The sequence below is a fragment of the Achroia grisella genome, unplaced genomic scaffold, assembly GCF_030625045.1.
Source record: "Achroia grisella isolate CSIRO2021 unplaced genomic scaffold, CSIRO_AGI_Agris_v1 utg402, whole genome shotgun sequence".
NCBI classification, from domain to species: Eukaryota; Metazoa; Arthropoda; class Insecta; order Lepidoptera; family Pyralidae; genus Achroia; species Achroia grisella.
In genome coordinates this window covers 4,383,896-4,401,630 of record NW_026712841.1, presented here as the reverse complement: position 1 = coordinate 4,401,630, position 17,735 = coordinate 4,383,896, and the positions used below count along the sequence as shown (strand labels likewise).

The window sequence follows — 17,735 nt, the reverse complement described above, 5'->3', positions numbered from 1 at the left end:
GAAAGAACCTAATAAAACCCCGCGGAGAATTCGCGAAGACCAAATCCCTGCTTTCATTTTTATTTAAATTTATGAATTAGTTATTATTATATTGAGCACAAATACATAGGTATATTGAACCTTTTTTTATATTCTTATATTAGATCTCTTGAGACGTGATTATCGAATTTAAGGGAATACGCTATTCCTTACGAACGTGGTTATAATTATTAAACCATTATATACGTAAATCAACAAAAACTGTACGTATGATAAACTCGTAGTGGCTAGTGGGAATCCCAATAGTCGATATGATGTACATTGATATAAAACCGGCCCCGATCGGCGTCCCAATGAGTTCCGCGCCGGCCGACGACCAAGCCACACGTTTCTGATTACGTCAACAATATTATAGTGAGGAGTGGACGTGGAACGTGCCAGATCTTGAGGAGTCAATTGGTGCAATCATCTCGTTACGAGTAAACAAACCAGTGAGTTTCTCCCTGCTTATATAACGCAAGCGTCGCGTCCCTATCAGACACCGACGTTCAATCCTTTTTCCTGTCGTTAGAACTTGAGATGGCGGTGTATGCATTATAAAAGATTCAATGTTATGGTACACTGCATTCGTAAAACTATAAGCCTTATTTTGAGAGTAGACCTTGATTTTTCTTTATTAGTAGGTAACTACCAATTTAAGTTTTATTCACTATCAAACTGTAACATTAACGACAAATAGATACTATTAGTAAATTGTTTACATATTTTAATGTAGTGTTTATTTATGTCTGTCTATATGTCTATACGTATAAATGTACATACGTAAGCGCATCACTTCAGAACGTTTATCTATTTAATACTTGTTAATTAGTTTAACTAATTCTTAACATGACAGAATGTGAAGTGAATTCAATCGTAAATATGGTTACAAGAATAAAGTGTTAAAAAATCGCAATTGGAAAATGTCCAGTGCTGATGCAGTCAGTGTAGTAGCTTAATGAGAAAGTATAAATTGTATTTTGGTGATGAAAAGATATGAATGTGTGGCGTCAGACAAATTGTCTAACAATAATTATCTACCATTTATCTGCTGCATCTACTGCTTATTCATCATTGGGGTAGCAACACGCTGAAATAGGTATAGGGAAATAAACACGAATAAAACGTAGCGAGATCTCGTTATCCTTTAATATTATTTATTCCAAGGTATTATTACTTCACGCTATGCCCTTATGGAAGTCATTGTTTTTTTTTATTTCCATTGTTCCATGAGAATTCAATAAATAAATTATGATTTTAAGCGCATTAATCGTTCAATCCGATGTCGATATTTGGATAACCGTTTCATAGAAATCGGATTTTGTGAACATGCTGTGGATGCATGCATGCTGCATGTGGATCCAGTTCACCTATGTCAATGTAATTTTTTCTTTTCCACCTTTCACGTCGTTTCCTGGTTCCTAAAATATGTCAAGAGAGATTTTTGTTAGTTGACATGTATACATGCATCTAACAAAAATCTCTCTTAATAATATTAGTGTAGATAACCGGACTTCATGTCGTCACTTCCAACAACAACCTATGTATATGACATAGCGGTTTCGGTACAAAACCCGTCCAATACAAACATTTACTATTTAAATGACTTGGGTGTTTTCTATGTATGCAGGTATTTATAAAAAAAATTATTTTATAATTTATATCAGCACTATAAACTGGTACTCATAATACAAGTTTTGTTTATGCTGTAGAGAGCGCTGTATCCAAGGATTTTAGGTATTTTAAATATATTTCATTTAGCATTCGTAAAGATTAGCAATGATACAAGGTAAATATTATTTTTTAATAAAAAACGAAACAATAATACGTAGGTAATAAAAATGGTGACCTTGTTTTGCGAACTAACAATTACTGTATTTTACCTATCTAAGATACCAACTGGAAAAGAATGGCTGAATATCGTGTCCTGTGGCATGCATTGGGAGGATGTCCAGCAGTGATGATGTTGATGATGACTTACCTACACTATACACATGTAGAACCTATGCTTTTTTTTATTACATGTATACTCAGCAATGTGCGTTGAACTCGCGTTCCAGCGAGTGGGTCTCGTCATATTTCGCCTACAAAATTATTTTCTGTTTTCCGACACTGATCTTTGTAGTTCCCACTTCACATTATACACATTATATATAAACGAGACATTTGGAAAAAGTTTGTACTAATATTTTCCCTTATGCAAACCTTGTAAGTAATCCATAATAATTCATTTATTGCTTGTGAATGTAAATTATTTAATTTATAGATTTATCGACCCATGGCGCTGTACGTGTGCAGAGCTATCATTATATGTAGATAGGCGACGACCATTTTGCATCAAATTGGTTGTTAGCTTGTTTATCATTTTAGTCGTATAAAAAAACCACAAGTTTATCGAATCATTCACTACATAGCGCGTCGAGGCTTTACTATTGCACTATGAAGGTCATCATAATAATTCTATTAAAAAAATATACTTTTGTGTGTATGTTAGTCGCGTACGAGCGATAGGCACAGTTGATTTCGTATAGATCATTCAATGTGTTACCATATACTTCATAGAAATTATCAATATGCATTAATATTGGTCAATGTTTCTTATTTATTAGCCCTGGATAATACATACAGCTCGATCTAGTCTCTAAAGGAGTTCCATGTAGTTCCAACTTCTGATACGGGTATTGATTGTGATTTAAATACATACATAAAATACATACGAAAACACCCAGACCAATACAAACAATCATACTTATGAATACAAATATTTGTAACGTGCGAGGAATCAAACCCGCGACCATCGGATGTTATAAAGGCGGAGAGCGGATTCTGTTATGAGCGAAGTAAACTTGAGATATCTCGACTTATGGCGTACTGGTGCCTGCAAAATTTCCCTAACATGTTTAATTAAATCATAAGATAGATCACCCCATCTGATTCAGTCTGTCAATATATTCTAGGTGGATTTAAGATCATTCGACGCACGAATTTATTGACCATATTATATAGAAAATGAGTGGAAAGATATTTCGCATTATTTCATAAAAAAATTGTCAACCTGTTCTATTGAACAGAGAACCCATCTTTTCATCACATTCTTTATACCGGTAGCGTTACTCTTGCCCGTTTTCAAGATAATAACGGCATCTATACAGCGTGTATTTTTTGTTATGATTCTCAAAGGCTTTTCAGAAGTAATAATCACGGTGTGCGTAGAAAAAGACTAAAAAAGCGGGTAGATAAATTTTATGCTAATAATTGTTTACATCCACCGCCATCTCCGGTAGACGTGACCAGGATGTTTGTAACAGCGTCAACTTATCGAGAGCTCTTTATAACAAAAATATATCTTGTTTAGACTTCCGCAACTACCTGCTGGTGGTTTCTAGTAGGTAAATTTTAACTTAGGTTAAGTTTTACGATAATTTAAGTCTTTCTTATAAGTAATACATAATGAATATATTAAGGAACACAATTAATATGTATTCCTCTATATATCAAGTACCTATTCTCCTAAGAATATCCTCCACTCTGAAAGACAAGATGTTTGCTGTTTGAAATAGGTGAGACTGAGGGACCCAGACAAATTTTTACAGTCTACATCGACACTGTAAATAGTCGTCTAGTGTAATTGTTGTTAGCTTAGCAAATTATATTCTAATTTTCCAAATAAGATACTGAAATTATTTCTATCTAATTGGCACAGTTATACAATATATTATACCTACATGTGTCGGTTAATTTTGAAGATGATAAAATATATCATTTGGTAGGTACTTGTTTACAATAATTTGATAACTTTACGACTTATTTTAAACTGTGTCAACATAGGTAGATATTATATATCAATCTGAACATGCATTATAATGTGTTATAAGTATATAGGATAAATTCGACCTTCCGCGTGTGTCATTCAGTACATATTTTTTTAATGGAGGATTATGGTATGTTGCACCTACATTGGGCTAACATTATACCTACTCTGATGGGGCACCAGGACCTATATATTAAAATTTTCTAATTGGATGGTTTTTAGGGCCGACCATGTGAATGTTGATCTGCCATGGTGTTCACATTGCTAGAAATAATACCACAAGAGCACATTACTAAGAATTCCCTTCCCTGTTATTGCTTATTGGAAATACGTATATATTCTTGATGGTTAACAATATGAATTCAAAGGAACCCTCTAAATAGTTACATAACATCAAGTTTACTTAGGTTCTATTTAAGTAGTTATTTATCGCGATGATATATATGATATATATATAAGATATATATGAGATATATTATAGATAGATAGATATTATAGATAGATAGAGAGAGATACATATATAAGATATATATGAACGCGAAAGTTTTTGCAAACTTTCGCGTTCATAATAAGATAAGATTCGCCAGTTTCTATCATTCTATTATGGTGTTTTTACGGATTGAAACACAAAACAATAACTAGTAAACCTATTGTTTTCTGAACAGGGGTCGTATCGAATTTTATACTGTATGGTTTAGTGCAGTGTAGATACGAGTAGATTATAAACGATGCATGTATGTGCCCATTGCATCCCTAATATGTATGTTAGAATTATAAAAATTTCGAATCAATTAATAGATACTACAATTTTATATACTTGTATTATAAGATAATATCGACAATTATACGTACTACTCAAATATTGTTTAAGTTGAATACAAGAAATAATCTGTTTTTCTCAAATTGTAAATGCCTGTTATATTACACACAAGTGAGACAATGTGACACATATTAGTTTTGTTTTAATTACCTATTATAAGTACGAAACTCTGAATATTGTGTGTACCGACCTAGCACAAGTAGACATTATTATGTATTAATAGCTGTGCCCGCGGTTTCACCCATGTGAAATTTATAGACTATACGTTATTCTGATGTATATGCTATATTACTGTAAACTTTCATCGAAATCCGTTCAGTAGTTTTTGCAAACTTTCGCGTTCATAATAAGATAAGATTCGCCAGTTTCTATCATTCTCATATTAAATTACATTTAGATTACATATTTATATTACGAAGCTCAAAGGTAGGATATTATAGTAGTCACGTGATGAATTCCTAATTAATTATGTTATTACTATCAGTGCAAACTCGTCTTATCTGTTATATAACTTCAGAAGTATGATATGTAAATGTAAACATAGTTCTATTTATACATAACACAGTTGCACTCAAACAACCTTATGTACTTTTAATTTTATTTAGTGTAATTTTTAGCAAAATACCTATAATTTATTATATTCGGTGAGAATCCAATCCGATATCAATTCAAGAGCCGACAGACATACGAAATAATCATTCGTTATTGAAAATCAATTTAGTGTATTTTATTAGCATTTTTATATAAAAATTATAGTTTACACATATATTCCACATAAACTCTGCCAAAATAAAACTCCTCCGTTCACGTTATTTTTAAAAAAAGGAATACCTTTTTTCTTATATAAAACTATACTCAATGAAGGATAGAATACTAAATATATTTTTTAATTTTTTTTTAAACTGATACGGCCGCTTCACTCTTGATCGTATTTATCAAGTCAATGTTTTTAACTTCATAGTTTATCTTTTGTAACACTGAAGGTCTAAATATTATCATTTTTTGTATTATTGTTGTTAATCATATTCTGAGAATATCGTTTTAAACTGAAATAATAAACACGTAGGTTTTTCCAAGAAATGTAACTAATTATGTATGTAAAAAACTGTTTATTACTAGTAACATCTTTGATTATTAGTATAGATATAAACCGGATTGACTTTCTGATTACAACACAACACAAACCGATACAAGTGTCGGCAAATTAATTAAACTTTTATTGGATAACAAAAAGCGAGTTCATTGTTTACCTGACAAGAAGTTACCAAAATGTACGCTGGAGGAGATGTTGGTCTCATTGTTAGCGCTCTCTATGGAGGACAGAATATATAAAGTCATATATAAAGTTGTTCTATTTTGTCATTCAAGAAACCTACAAATATAAGAAAACATATGTATAGCCTGGGGCATTATTCGACACGTATAATCCTATAAAAGTTTATATTTACAGATAAAATATATATGTATTATAAATTTAAATGGGTAGGTATTCTGACGATCATCACGGTATCGTGCAGCAAAGATGAGTACGTCATTCCTGAAGTTTTCCTTGTTGCGGGCTATTCCTAAAAGAATAAACAATTATAAAAACTAATTCCATAAAAAAGTAATAAAAACTAATTCCACAGTATCATTGCAATATTTATTTTATTTTTAGTGTTCACATAAATATTGAATGTGTTTGTTGATAAATATATATCTTATATTAGATTTGTTATATAGGTATATTAGACTCCATGATTTTAAGATTTCACTCTGTTTATCCTGTGAATTCCTGTGAGGGACTCATTGTGAGGGGGTCATTATCAAAGCGAAATAAAAATAGAATATTATAGCGTACCAATCAAATAAGTAAAAATAAAGTCCAGGAATACAGTTACGATTAGGTATATACTATAGATACCAGAGGTACATGTCACTTGCAAGGCCTGTTTTGAAAACAGAAAAAAACATATTCTTTGTGGTTTCTATTATTAATAACATTTTATTTTGTTTTTATTTCGACTATAATCGCGTGAAACGCGAAAGTTTGTGAGTATGGATGTTTGTTATTCTTTCACGCAAAAACTACTGAACGGATTTTGATTAAACTTTACAGTAATATAGCTTGTGCATCAGAATAACTAGGCTTGCTTTTATATTGAAATATAACCCGGCCGAAACCGCGGGCACAGCTAGTAGTCTATAAGTATAAACTTGAATTCCTTTTTATCTTATGCTCAATGTTTGAACAAACCCCGCGTGGTTTCTCGGAAAATGCGTCTAGTATGTTATGCCTAGATATATACCTACTGAATGTATGTTTTACCAGGTTAGCAACATGAAGAGGCGGTGGTTACCCGCACTGGCTTGTTTTTGCACGTGGATTGCCGTAATCGAAGCAAATGCAGTTCCTACTCAGACCCAGGACACTATGGTGATAGCTAAATCGGACAATGGCCCCACGGTGAGTATTTATGTTTTGATCTGAAATTAGTTTTCTAATATTTTTTTATACAGTTTTGCAAAGCCATATCTTAATTATGTAATAAGTAGATACTAAACAACCTGACTAGAGGTGCAGATGAGTGACTTTCGTGTGCCTTCTAGCAGATGCATGCATCTGCTAGAAGGCACAGGAAAGTGAAACTAGCGCCTATATTTATATACAACATCACAGACTTCATATCGTCATGGGATGCCCGTACCTAGTTCTCATGCGTTACCATTCCGGATGACTAAAGTATCGTCTCCGTGTATAGTTATCGCAGTTTCATGCTCTGTAAGAGTTTTTTACATTTTCAATGCAAATATGAAGTACAAAGCTGTCGGAGATTGCATGAGATTGTTTATTCTTAAAAAGGTTGCTCTTTCTATTCATTTATTACTATATACAGGGTAAAAATGTAGACCTAACTTATTTAAAAAGAAGACTATTAGATATTTGATGCGTTAAGTCCAAAGGTCGCAGAATTTATTTATCACGTTATGTGGTATGTGTTCAGCGGGTAGAAAAGTGATTTCTGGGTTAATTTTTTCTTGCACGATCTTATCGTTGTCTTTGTATGCATAAATAATTTCATACAGAACTATATAAAACCATTTCATATTTTTATAACACATTTACAATAAAATTCATGTAACAGTTTCCTAAAACAACAAAATCATAACTGTCAGTAACTGTGCGGAGTTAGCTATCCACGAAAATGTATGGACACTTAAGTACTTTGTTATTCAAGAAGCCCTGTCACAACAGCTGCTCACATTGCAAATGAATTTTCGTTATTCATATTGACTATTGTTTAACTTTCTTTTAATTTAACCTACTTTCTTTATTCCTACTTCTAGTCACGCAAGATTGTTTTCAAAATTTTAGATGTTTTATTATACAGAAAATTTTAATATATATATATGTATATACATCTCTAAAAAAAGATTAACAACAATTGTGTGCGGTAAATTGGGAACAGTGTATGAGAGATGAAGGATGAAATGATAATTACAAAGAAAGCAATGGTAAATACTTAGGATATAATATACAAAAATAATTAGAAAAAAAATATGTAAAGAATTTCCGAAAAACTATATGGTCAAAAAACCAATTGATGTGAAGCTTTTAGAAATCAATAGAAATATAACAAATTATATGTTTGTAGGACCCAAGTACAAATGTGTCCAGTCACGAAACTGCTACGGCTGAACCAGTACCACCTGTGAAACTAACTGAGATGGAGGTAACGTCGGACATAGCCTTGCGATACGCGCACACGGCTGTGGTCACACGCGTACGGAATCCGGCCAAGCGCTCTCAGGAGGCCACGTTCAAGATATTATTACCTGATACAGCTTTCATCAGTGGATTTATCATGTTCGTATGTTAGATATTTTGGATCGATAAATTTGGTGATCTAGCGGTTTAACATAGTTTTATTTTCGATGGTCGCGGATACTATTCTCGCACGATACAAAGATTTGTTTTTATAGCATTGTTAGTATAAGTGGTATAGGCATGGGTCTTTATAATAAGCGTAAACAACATAATTTAAACCATGCCGATGTGGCAAAAACAATTCGTAACATTTTGCTAATATGGTTTTAGGACACTGGATGGAAAATCTTACAAGGCATATGTGAAAGAAAAAGAAGAGGCTAAGAACATTTACAACCAAGCGGTGGCTAGCGGAACTGCGGCTGCGCATATTGCTGCAAAGTAAATACTATTATTACTATTATCCCAGAAGAGTAGTCAACATGTTGACGTTGTGGTAAAAGAAATATCTGACAGACTCATATTTCGCTCAGTATATGTGAATCTAACTTGGTATTGGGCGAGTATATCACCATTTCTCGGATTAGTTTGGTTTAATTATCTGTTTTTCTGTCAACGGAAAGTTGATGTATAAATTAACATATATTACAAAGTTTTTAGATGTTTTAACAACCATTTCAGATGATTTTTCATACCAACGACCTATTTTTACGTGTGGGAAAATTTTCCCGCACACAAAGGGATAACGGGTGGTGTGAATAGGATTTTTACTCGCTAAAACTACATGGTATACCTCTGAGCCGCCATTGCCGTAGTCGCAGGGTTGCGTTAACATTCCACCGTAACTTTACCACTTTGCCCACTCAGGAGGTATTAAAACCAGAAACTCAACAAACGCTGCTGCAAAGAAATTACAACATTTCGGTCATTACATTACATTAATTCTATTATGAGACAATAAATTGACTAATTCCATAGGGCTCGTGACTCAAATCACTTCACAGTGACGGTTAACGTGGAGCCTAATACTGAGGCTGTTTTCAACTTGACCTACGAAGAGCTTTTGGTTCGGCGTAATGGAGTGTATAACCACGCCATCAATCTGCATCCTGGGTCGCTTGTACCGAATCTATCAGTCACCGTGAACATCCACGAGTCAGAGAAGATCACGAAGCTAAGAGTGCCTGAGGTCAGGACAGGCAACGAGATTGATGCCACTGCAGAGGATACACGTAAGTTACAGCAACTAGGTTTCAGACAATTTGAAATGAATGTTACACAGCGAATGAGGTATAAAAATGTAAAGTCGTTATTCCAATACGATAGTAAAATCTAAGAAAATCAGTATTAGCTATCGATTTAAAAGTTTCAGGTTGTTTCCTGGAAATACTGAAACTCCTTGGTAACTTGTATTAAGAATGTTGATCAGATTATGATATACGCATATAATAAAAAGGGAATAAGCGATCAAAATTGTCAAACTTAACTTGTCAACAAAAAAAAATGTCAAACTTTTAAACAAAACTCCAAAAAGGAGGACGTCGTCTTTTGAATTATATTTTTTCTGAGTAAACCGTTAGATCCTACAAAATTCGTTACAATAATAAACGCAAAAAGGATGTCTATAGATGTGTCATAATGTATAATTTTTGAATTTTTTGTTAAATACCCGTGCAAACCCTAGTTTTTAGTAAGTACCTACATATATTTTAATTTTCAGAAAATTCCAAAGCAGTAATCCATCACCCTCACGATGATCGTCTAGCGACAGTTACATTCAAACCCGATCTTGAAGAGCAAAGAAGACTCATCGGAATTTATATGGTTTGTAACATTTAAACAATATTTCTTATTGTTCCAACAATGGCAAATAAGCTGACAGTTCACTCGATGAAAAGTGGAAATCGTCGCATAGGCATAGGGCATCTAAGAGTACTATTGAATTACCTTCACAGAATACCATATTGTCATCCCTTAGGACTGAGTTTTCATGCAAGTTCATACTATTGTAATTTGAAATATTTCAAATTACAATAGTATGAACTTGAACACTAGTAGTACTCTTCAGCCGGAATACTAACTGTATCGTGTAACTAATAACTGTAACTAGTGTCGTGAGAATTATGAGATAACTTTAACTGTATCTACCCCTTATATGGCAATTTGTATGGAATATGGAGATTTTTGTTCAATGGTCAAAATATATGGAATCATAAAATATTGGATAACATCCAATTTTATGATTAGGTATATATTGTATAATAAATAATCATAAAATATTGGATTAGAGACCACTCTTTAAAGTATCATAGTAGACTTAAAAAGATTTTCCATGGAAATAGCAAAGCTCCATGTAACAAATATCTTTTAAACATTTAACACCTACATCTTAGCGACCACCATTTTGTTTATTATAAATATTAAATTTGCATATAATATATATTCTTTTATTAACAGGAAATGGAATGGATATCACTGAAAATATCAGTCCCAAAGAATTAAATATGTAGTGGATATTCTCCACGTTAATAAACAATATTGTAATTTATTTATAGGAAAAGTCCAAAGAGTCGCAATCAAATATGCGAAGTTTTTATAACCCTGTGGAACCCGATGTTGAGGAAAAAAATGAAGGCGTCTTGGGACAATTTGTTGTACAATACGACGTGGATCGCCCTAAAAATGGGGAAATTATAGTAAGTCAACTTAATTTAAAAATTCTCATTTTAATACACCTTTCCACATTAAGACTGACTATTCTGCACTTACAATACTTAAACGTATTTAAAACTAACGGACCGACGCAACTAGGTTTGCCTGACATTTTCCCCGATTCTGTAATATTTTTCATTGCACCTCCTCTTTAGTCAGTCATAACGTGATGTTATATGACCTATAAGCATTCTTAGATAAGAGTTCTATCCAACACTAAATCTGCAGTATCCCGATATAGTTTGTACGTGAATGTGTTTGGATTCAAACTCAGAAACTTTACCTCTTTTTAATATTAGTATAAATGAAACGAATACTTTTGATTTCTCTTCTTGAATTCATTATTTCTTTTTTAAATTATTGAAATGTGACGCCTAAATTAGGACAGACCCACGCTGATGACATTTTACAAAGTCTACAAATTATTGTTATAGACAATGCTTATTAATATTTAGTTTATAGGATTTTAATACCAATAACTTTTCTTATCGACTAATATTATAAACGCGGAAGTTTGTGAGTTTGAATGGATGGATAGATGGATGATTGTTACTGTTTTATACAAAAAATATTGAATGGATTTTAATGAAATTTTACAATAATATAACTACCTTATATCAGAATAACACATAGGCTATAAATTTCACGCAGGTGAAACCGCGGGGACAGCTGTTGGTAAATAAACGTATTTAGACCAAATTAACTGTATTAATAACGAACCAAAACAGACCGAAACTGTATTAATATTAAACACGAAAGTTTTAAATTACTTCCTTTTTTCAGGTTAACAATGGCTACTTCGTTCACTTCTTCGCACCGTCTAACTTGCCGCCGTTGAACAAGCACGTGGTGTTCGTGTTGGACACATCCGGCTCTATGTCAGACAGAAAAATCGTGCAACTACGGGAAGCGATGGAAACTATCCTGAGTGATCTAAACAGAGGAGATTATTTTAATATTGTCGAGTTCGATTCCAGTGTCACGGTGAGCGAATTATTTTTTTAAACTTTATATTTTATATTGTGTGTATTACATATATTGTTTGATTATCATAAATAGATGGCGATCTACTAATGTTCACGCGTAAAATGTCTCGGGCTCTATTAGAAACTTATAATGTTTGTCTCAGTTAAACGAGTACTATAGAAAATCTGCGGGTGGCAAACAATATTTGTGATGGTTGTTATTAGTTATATGGAGCTACTTAAAGAAAGCGTTGGTTTAAAATTGATATCTATTGGGAAGTCGTATGATTAAGGTTTCCTAAAAATCGGAAATGCGCACGATTCACCCCAGGTGTTTCAGGCGTCATAGGTTACGGTAATTGTTTGCCACCAGATGGGCCCCTATGCTTGATTGCCACCACTCTTGTATAAAAATTATGACATATGAACATAATAAAATTTATAAGGTGCATGTTTGGTATAAAAAGGCATAACTGTGTTCACAGGTCCATGAATTGAAAGAAGCGGATGAGGAACCGGCACGGCCATTATATCACTATTACAGAACGTCATATGTTCCGAAGGTGAAACTAGTAGCACCATCGCCGGCCACAGAAGAAAATAAAGCGAAAGCTACAGTCATCGTAAACAGACTAGAAGCTTCTGGAGGTAAGCAATAATTATGAAAATCTTAAAAATTTATTTTGAAAATAACATTATTTTTTTTATGGTATAAGGCACAGGTCATATATGACTAATTAATATAGGTACTGTGCTCTTAGTAGCATCGGGATCACATACGATATGTGGTTGTCCAAGCAATTATGAACACTATTGCTAGGAATAAAAAATCTAATATGTTAGATACGTACCTACGTAGGTAATTTCCTGTAACAAGTAACTATTTCATATAATGGTAATAAGAATCTAGAATTGCTAAAGAGCAGGACGGCGGCACCCGTATTGGGTACCTATGACGGTAGTTCAGAATTGACACTATGTTTGTTTTAAGAGTGGCGAGGGATAAAATTGAGATCGCCATTTTGATTGACAACCTCCCACTAAGAGTTAGCAGGAATACGCAAGAAGTGATAGTTATAATAGTAATATACGTTTTATTTATAGGTACAAATATTGGTCAAGCTTTGGACATCGCAGTGCAGATCGTCAAGAAGGGTCTCAGTACAAACAACGAAGCGCACGATGATTTCGTAGAGAATAACCCCGATATAGAAACAGACTCGGTCTCTGCGCCCCACACTGAGTCCACGACCTTACCTACGACTGTTGCGTCCGAATTATCTAAGCCTGAAAACGGTATGAGATCATTTTATGCTTTATTTGTTTACAAATGTTTCTTAATTACGGTGTGATTTTTTTGGAGATATCCTCCACTCTATAGTAAGTTATGTGTGGTGTAATGTTTGGAGCAAATGCAATGCACTAAGTAAATATCTGTGGTGTCTTTTAGGGATTTATTTAAAATAATATTTTTCACTAATGAAACTAATACAGAGATAATGTTAAGTGAAGAAATCTACTTGAGACCTGCTCGCAATAGAAGGACAATTGGGTACTATGGCGTGAATAGATTGTGATAATGATAAATTCGTAATTTTGCAATAATACTTCTGCAAAAATAATAATGTTCTTTATAATTGCAGAAGCTGTCAAACTTGAGCCAATCATTATCTTTTTGACGGACGGCGATCCTACTGTTGGTGAAACCAATCCAACGAAAATTATCAACCATCTAACCGAAAAGAATTACGGAGTTAACAAAGCAGCAATATTTTCTCTAGCTTTTGGTAAGATAAATTTGTGAATTTTCAATGTTAGACCAACTAGGAACTTCCTACACTATTTAACTTTACATTGATCTACTATACACAATGAATACATAAAAAACTTCTTAAGATTGTTCTGCATTAATATCGATGACATCATACACGTCACTTTCCATTTTGCATCAAAATGGACCGCCAGTTGGAAGGCTTTTGTATATATGTTGTTATATTATTGTAATGGGCAACAAACTGACGGCCCGCGTGGTAAGTGACACCACGTCATACTTAATGCGATGCCACGCGATGGAAGGCTTGGCAAAAGTAGGAATAGAAACTACGAAAGATGTTGTTATATTATTGTAATGGGCAACAAACTGACGGTCCGCGTGGTAAGTGACACCACGTCATACTTAATGCGATGCCACGGGCATCGCATTATGACGTGGTGTCCCCTTCAGCTTTATCATTTCGGAGAGAAGTTCTCACACCTTAATAGTTTATTTTTATTTGTAGTATATATCTTTAAATTTCACTATTATATCACATTTGAATCAAAGCACACCTTACCGTCATGTAAGCAATTCATGCTTGGTGGCTGAAATGTCACCTATTTTAGCACATCAGCTTAAAACAGAGATATCCACACAAGTCTGCCTCAGTAAAACTTCCAAGCAACCTTCAAATTAAATCAAAAATATATTAAAATATGTAGGTCTAATTACAGATACATATGATAAGTCAAATCTACTGAAGGCAGTTTTAGTGAAGACTGACAAAAAATTTGTAAACACTCTTTTCTTCCTTTTACCTACTTTTTCAATATGAGTATAAAGAATAATAACATTTTTGTTTTTTTATATTAGAACTACATAATAAAGGTCTACTACTATCCTTAAGTTCTCTTAGGAAATTACACACCTTTGAAAATTATAGGACAAGACGCGGATCGCAAGTTCCTGCGCAAGATATCGCTGCGAAACGACGGATTCATGCGGCATATCTACGAGGCTGCGGACGCAGCGCAGCAGCTTCGTGACTTTTATCGGCAGGTGTCGTCCCCACTGTTAGCACATCTTAAATTCATCTACCCTCCTAATCAGGTAAACTGTACAAAATATAAGCAATCCTACTTTTTCTTATATAATTAAACTGTAACAAGCTGACGGACCACCTGATCGTACATACGTCGGCAACACTCATTGTCATTCCGGAGGACTAAGACATTCTTATGTTTAAAGTGTAATTTTTAGTTTGTAATTTTGTTTTTGTTAAATTTTAGTGTCTGCTTAGTTTGTTAGTAGACGATACTTTTGAACTTAAATGCTATCGTCATCGTTGATTTTATTTTGTAATAATTTATCGATAAATGCTATAACAGAATGTCAGACAAAAATATACCTACATAGAAATACGCGTCGTCTGTTCGGTCCCCAATTTAATATACTGCATATATTTGGTAATACAAAAGTATTGAAATAATGTTCTAATTAAGTACATTAAAAGTGTTGCTATATCTAATTGGTACTTGACTGAAACCCAGTCCTTATATGTGGTGTTCAACAGTATGAGGTGGCATATCTGGTTGTGACTAAAGCTGGTTATGCATAGGCCCAATGCCACGCTGCTGTGTTTACCGAATCTGTTGACAAAGAAAGGAAATAAAATAATATCAAAGAGGGTGGACTCACTACCCCTTTGAGCGTGTTGAGTCGATTAATAACTTTTAAACATCATAATTATATAATATAAAACAAAGTCGCTCTCGCTGTCAATCCCTATGTATGCTTAAATCTTTAAAACTACGCAATTTTGAAGTGGTTTTCTCTAATAGATAGAGTGATTTTAGAGGAATATAATTCATACCCGTGTGAAGCCAGGGCGAGTAGCTAGTTTTATTATAAGCACCAACTGTAAAAGTTTATAATTTGAGACAAATAAAGATGTTTAGTATTTATTACGACTATAATGTTTACAGGTGAAAAGTGATTCGCTAACTAAGCACTCGTTCCGTTCATACTACGATGGCTCGGAGGTGGTGGTGGCCGGTCAGGTGGATGAGACCGCCACTGAGATCGTGTCGTCTTTAAATGCCTACTGCGCCGTCGACAACCAAACGGGCAGTGTAAGTTATTAACACAATATTTTATATAAAACGAGCTGTGCCCATGGTACCCCCCAATTGAAATTTATAGACTATGTGGTACTTAATTAAGGTTACCAATATAAATACTAATAGACTAACACACGTATATATATATATACATGTGTTTGTCTATTAGTCATATATAATTATATACAGAATCTGATTTTGCTAGAGGTAGTGACCCCTATGTTGAGACACGATCGAAGTACTTTATTTTTTATGTAATTAGAATGCCTTACAAGCTGAGGGTCCACCTGCTGGTAAGCGGTAACCGTCGTCTATAACCATCAACAGCACTACGGACATCACGTTCTCACCTGATATCCGATTTACCGCTCATGCGGTGCAATTCCAGATGTCTAAGATGTCAGGTATTAAGATTAAGATGCATGACATCTTATTCATCTGGAATTTACAGGATAAGTTTCTGAAATTGCAGAAACTTATCCTGTAAATTATATATAATTATATTGTAGAAATTAATCCAAGTCCTGTAATTGACCTTTACTGCCAATTTGCACTCGACAATCAAAAGGTTATTAAGGTTCCTTAAGGCTCGGCAACGCGCACGTGACACCCCTGGTGTTTCAGGCGTCTATACGCTACGGTAACCGTTTACCAACAGATGTGCCGTATGCTTGTTTGCCACCTATGTTGTATCAAAAAAATACAGCTTACAAAGCAAACTGCTTGCGGGCTGAAATAGATGACACTAAAGACGTTTTACAGTCTACCTCTGGTAAAATATTTCTTTCTGTTGAATAAAACAGGTTCCGTACGATGTAACATTGACAGCACCGATACCTCGTTCGAAGAACTACTACTTACCTCTGGAACGACTTTGGGCCTATCTCACTGTTAAACAACTTCTGGATAAAAAGGACGCACAATTGGACTCAGAAAAGTCTGAAGCCAAAGAAAAGACTCCCGAAAAAGAAGCTCTGAATATAGCATTGAAGGTAATTTTGTCTAAATAAAATATATAGTACTAAATTAAAGTACTAATATACACTCATATCGCTATTAAATAATAGGGGAATTGGTGCTAGAAGGGTGATTGAGTAAAAAATAAAAATAGATGTTAGGGGCGTTAAGGTAGGGCGCGGTTGGGCGACCGCCCAGGGCGCCGGACACAAAGGTAAAGGGAAAAAGTAAAGGCAAAAGGGACGCGCCCCTTTGTGATCTGGAACTATGAAATGGTATGGTAAGTAACATCGTTATAGATCACAAGTACAGGAATAAATCTGAAAACTGAACATTTGTTATAAAATCTTAAAAAAAAATAGGTGTCTTTATATGAATATTTGCTTACCTTGATGATATAATCATATTCGCCTGCCTATATATATAACGTAAGTATCTACTATAAAATGTTTTTCTTTGTTTGCTGGTCGGAACCCTTCGAGTGCGAATCCAATTCGTGCTTAACCAGTTTTATCGAATGGGTTTGCAGTTAGAAGGCGCGAGTAAAATAAGGGAGAGGGGGGCGCCGTATAAACTCTCGCCCAGGGCGCTGGTAGTGCTATATCCGGCACTGGTTAGGGGTGGACTACCCTTATCGCTTAGAGGTATTAAAATGGATAGGAGCAGATTCTCAGACCTGTAGAATATGCATATAAAATTTCATAAAAATCGGTCAAGCCGTTTCGGAGGAGTATGGTAATTAACATTGTGACACGAGAATTTTATATATAATATTAACCTAGTAGATAGTGGCTGATCGCAAATAGTATTGGCATGTAGTGTTATCTA

The 17,735-nt window shown here is 34.1% G+C and overlaps 1 protein-coding gene across 1 annotated transcript in view; it reads left to right on the top strand.

Moving 5' to 3' along the window:
* Nucleotides 1–317: 317 nt before the first annotated feature.
* LOC131844541 (inter-alpha-trypsin inhibitor heavy chain H4-like) overlaps nucleotides 318–17,735 on the top strand; it is a 29,411-nt gene continuing 11,993 nt past the window's right edge. The window contains exons 1-14 of the mRNA XM_059193454.1: nucleotides 318–470; nucleotides 6,961–7,095; nucleotides 8,285–8,496; nucleotides 8,728–8,838; nucleotides 9,376–9,629; nucleotides 10,118–10,221; nucleotides 10,953–11,093; nucleotides 11,893–12,093; nucleotides 12,560–12,722; nucleotides 13,179–13,370; nucleotides 13,718–13,861; nucleotides 14,774–14,940; nucleotides 15,816–15,962; nucleotides 16,754–16,942. Of these exons, the coding sequence (XP_059049437.1) occupies nucleotides 6,970–7,095; nucleotides 8,285–8,496; nucleotides 8,728–8,838; nucleotides 9,376–9,629; nucleotides 10,118–10,221; nucleotides 10,953–11,093; nucleotides 11,893–12,093; nucleotides 12,560–12,722; nucleotides 13,179–13,370; nucleotides 13,718–13,861; nucleotides 14,774–14,940; nucleotides 15,816–15,962; nucleotides 16,754–16,942 (2,151 nt within the window). The 5' untranslated portion in view covers nucleotides 318–470; nucleotides 6,961–6,969. The remainder of the gene's footprint in view (nucleotides 471–6,960; nucleotides 7,096–8,284; nucleotides 8,497–8,727; nucleotides 8,839–9,375; nucleotides 9,630–10,117; nucleotides 10,222–10,952; nucleotides 11,094–11,892; nucleotides 12,094–12,559; nucleotides 12,723–13,178; nucleotides 13,371–13,717; nucleotides 13,862–14,773; nucleotides 14,941–15,815; nucleotides 15,963–16,753; nucleotides 16,943–17,735) is intronic.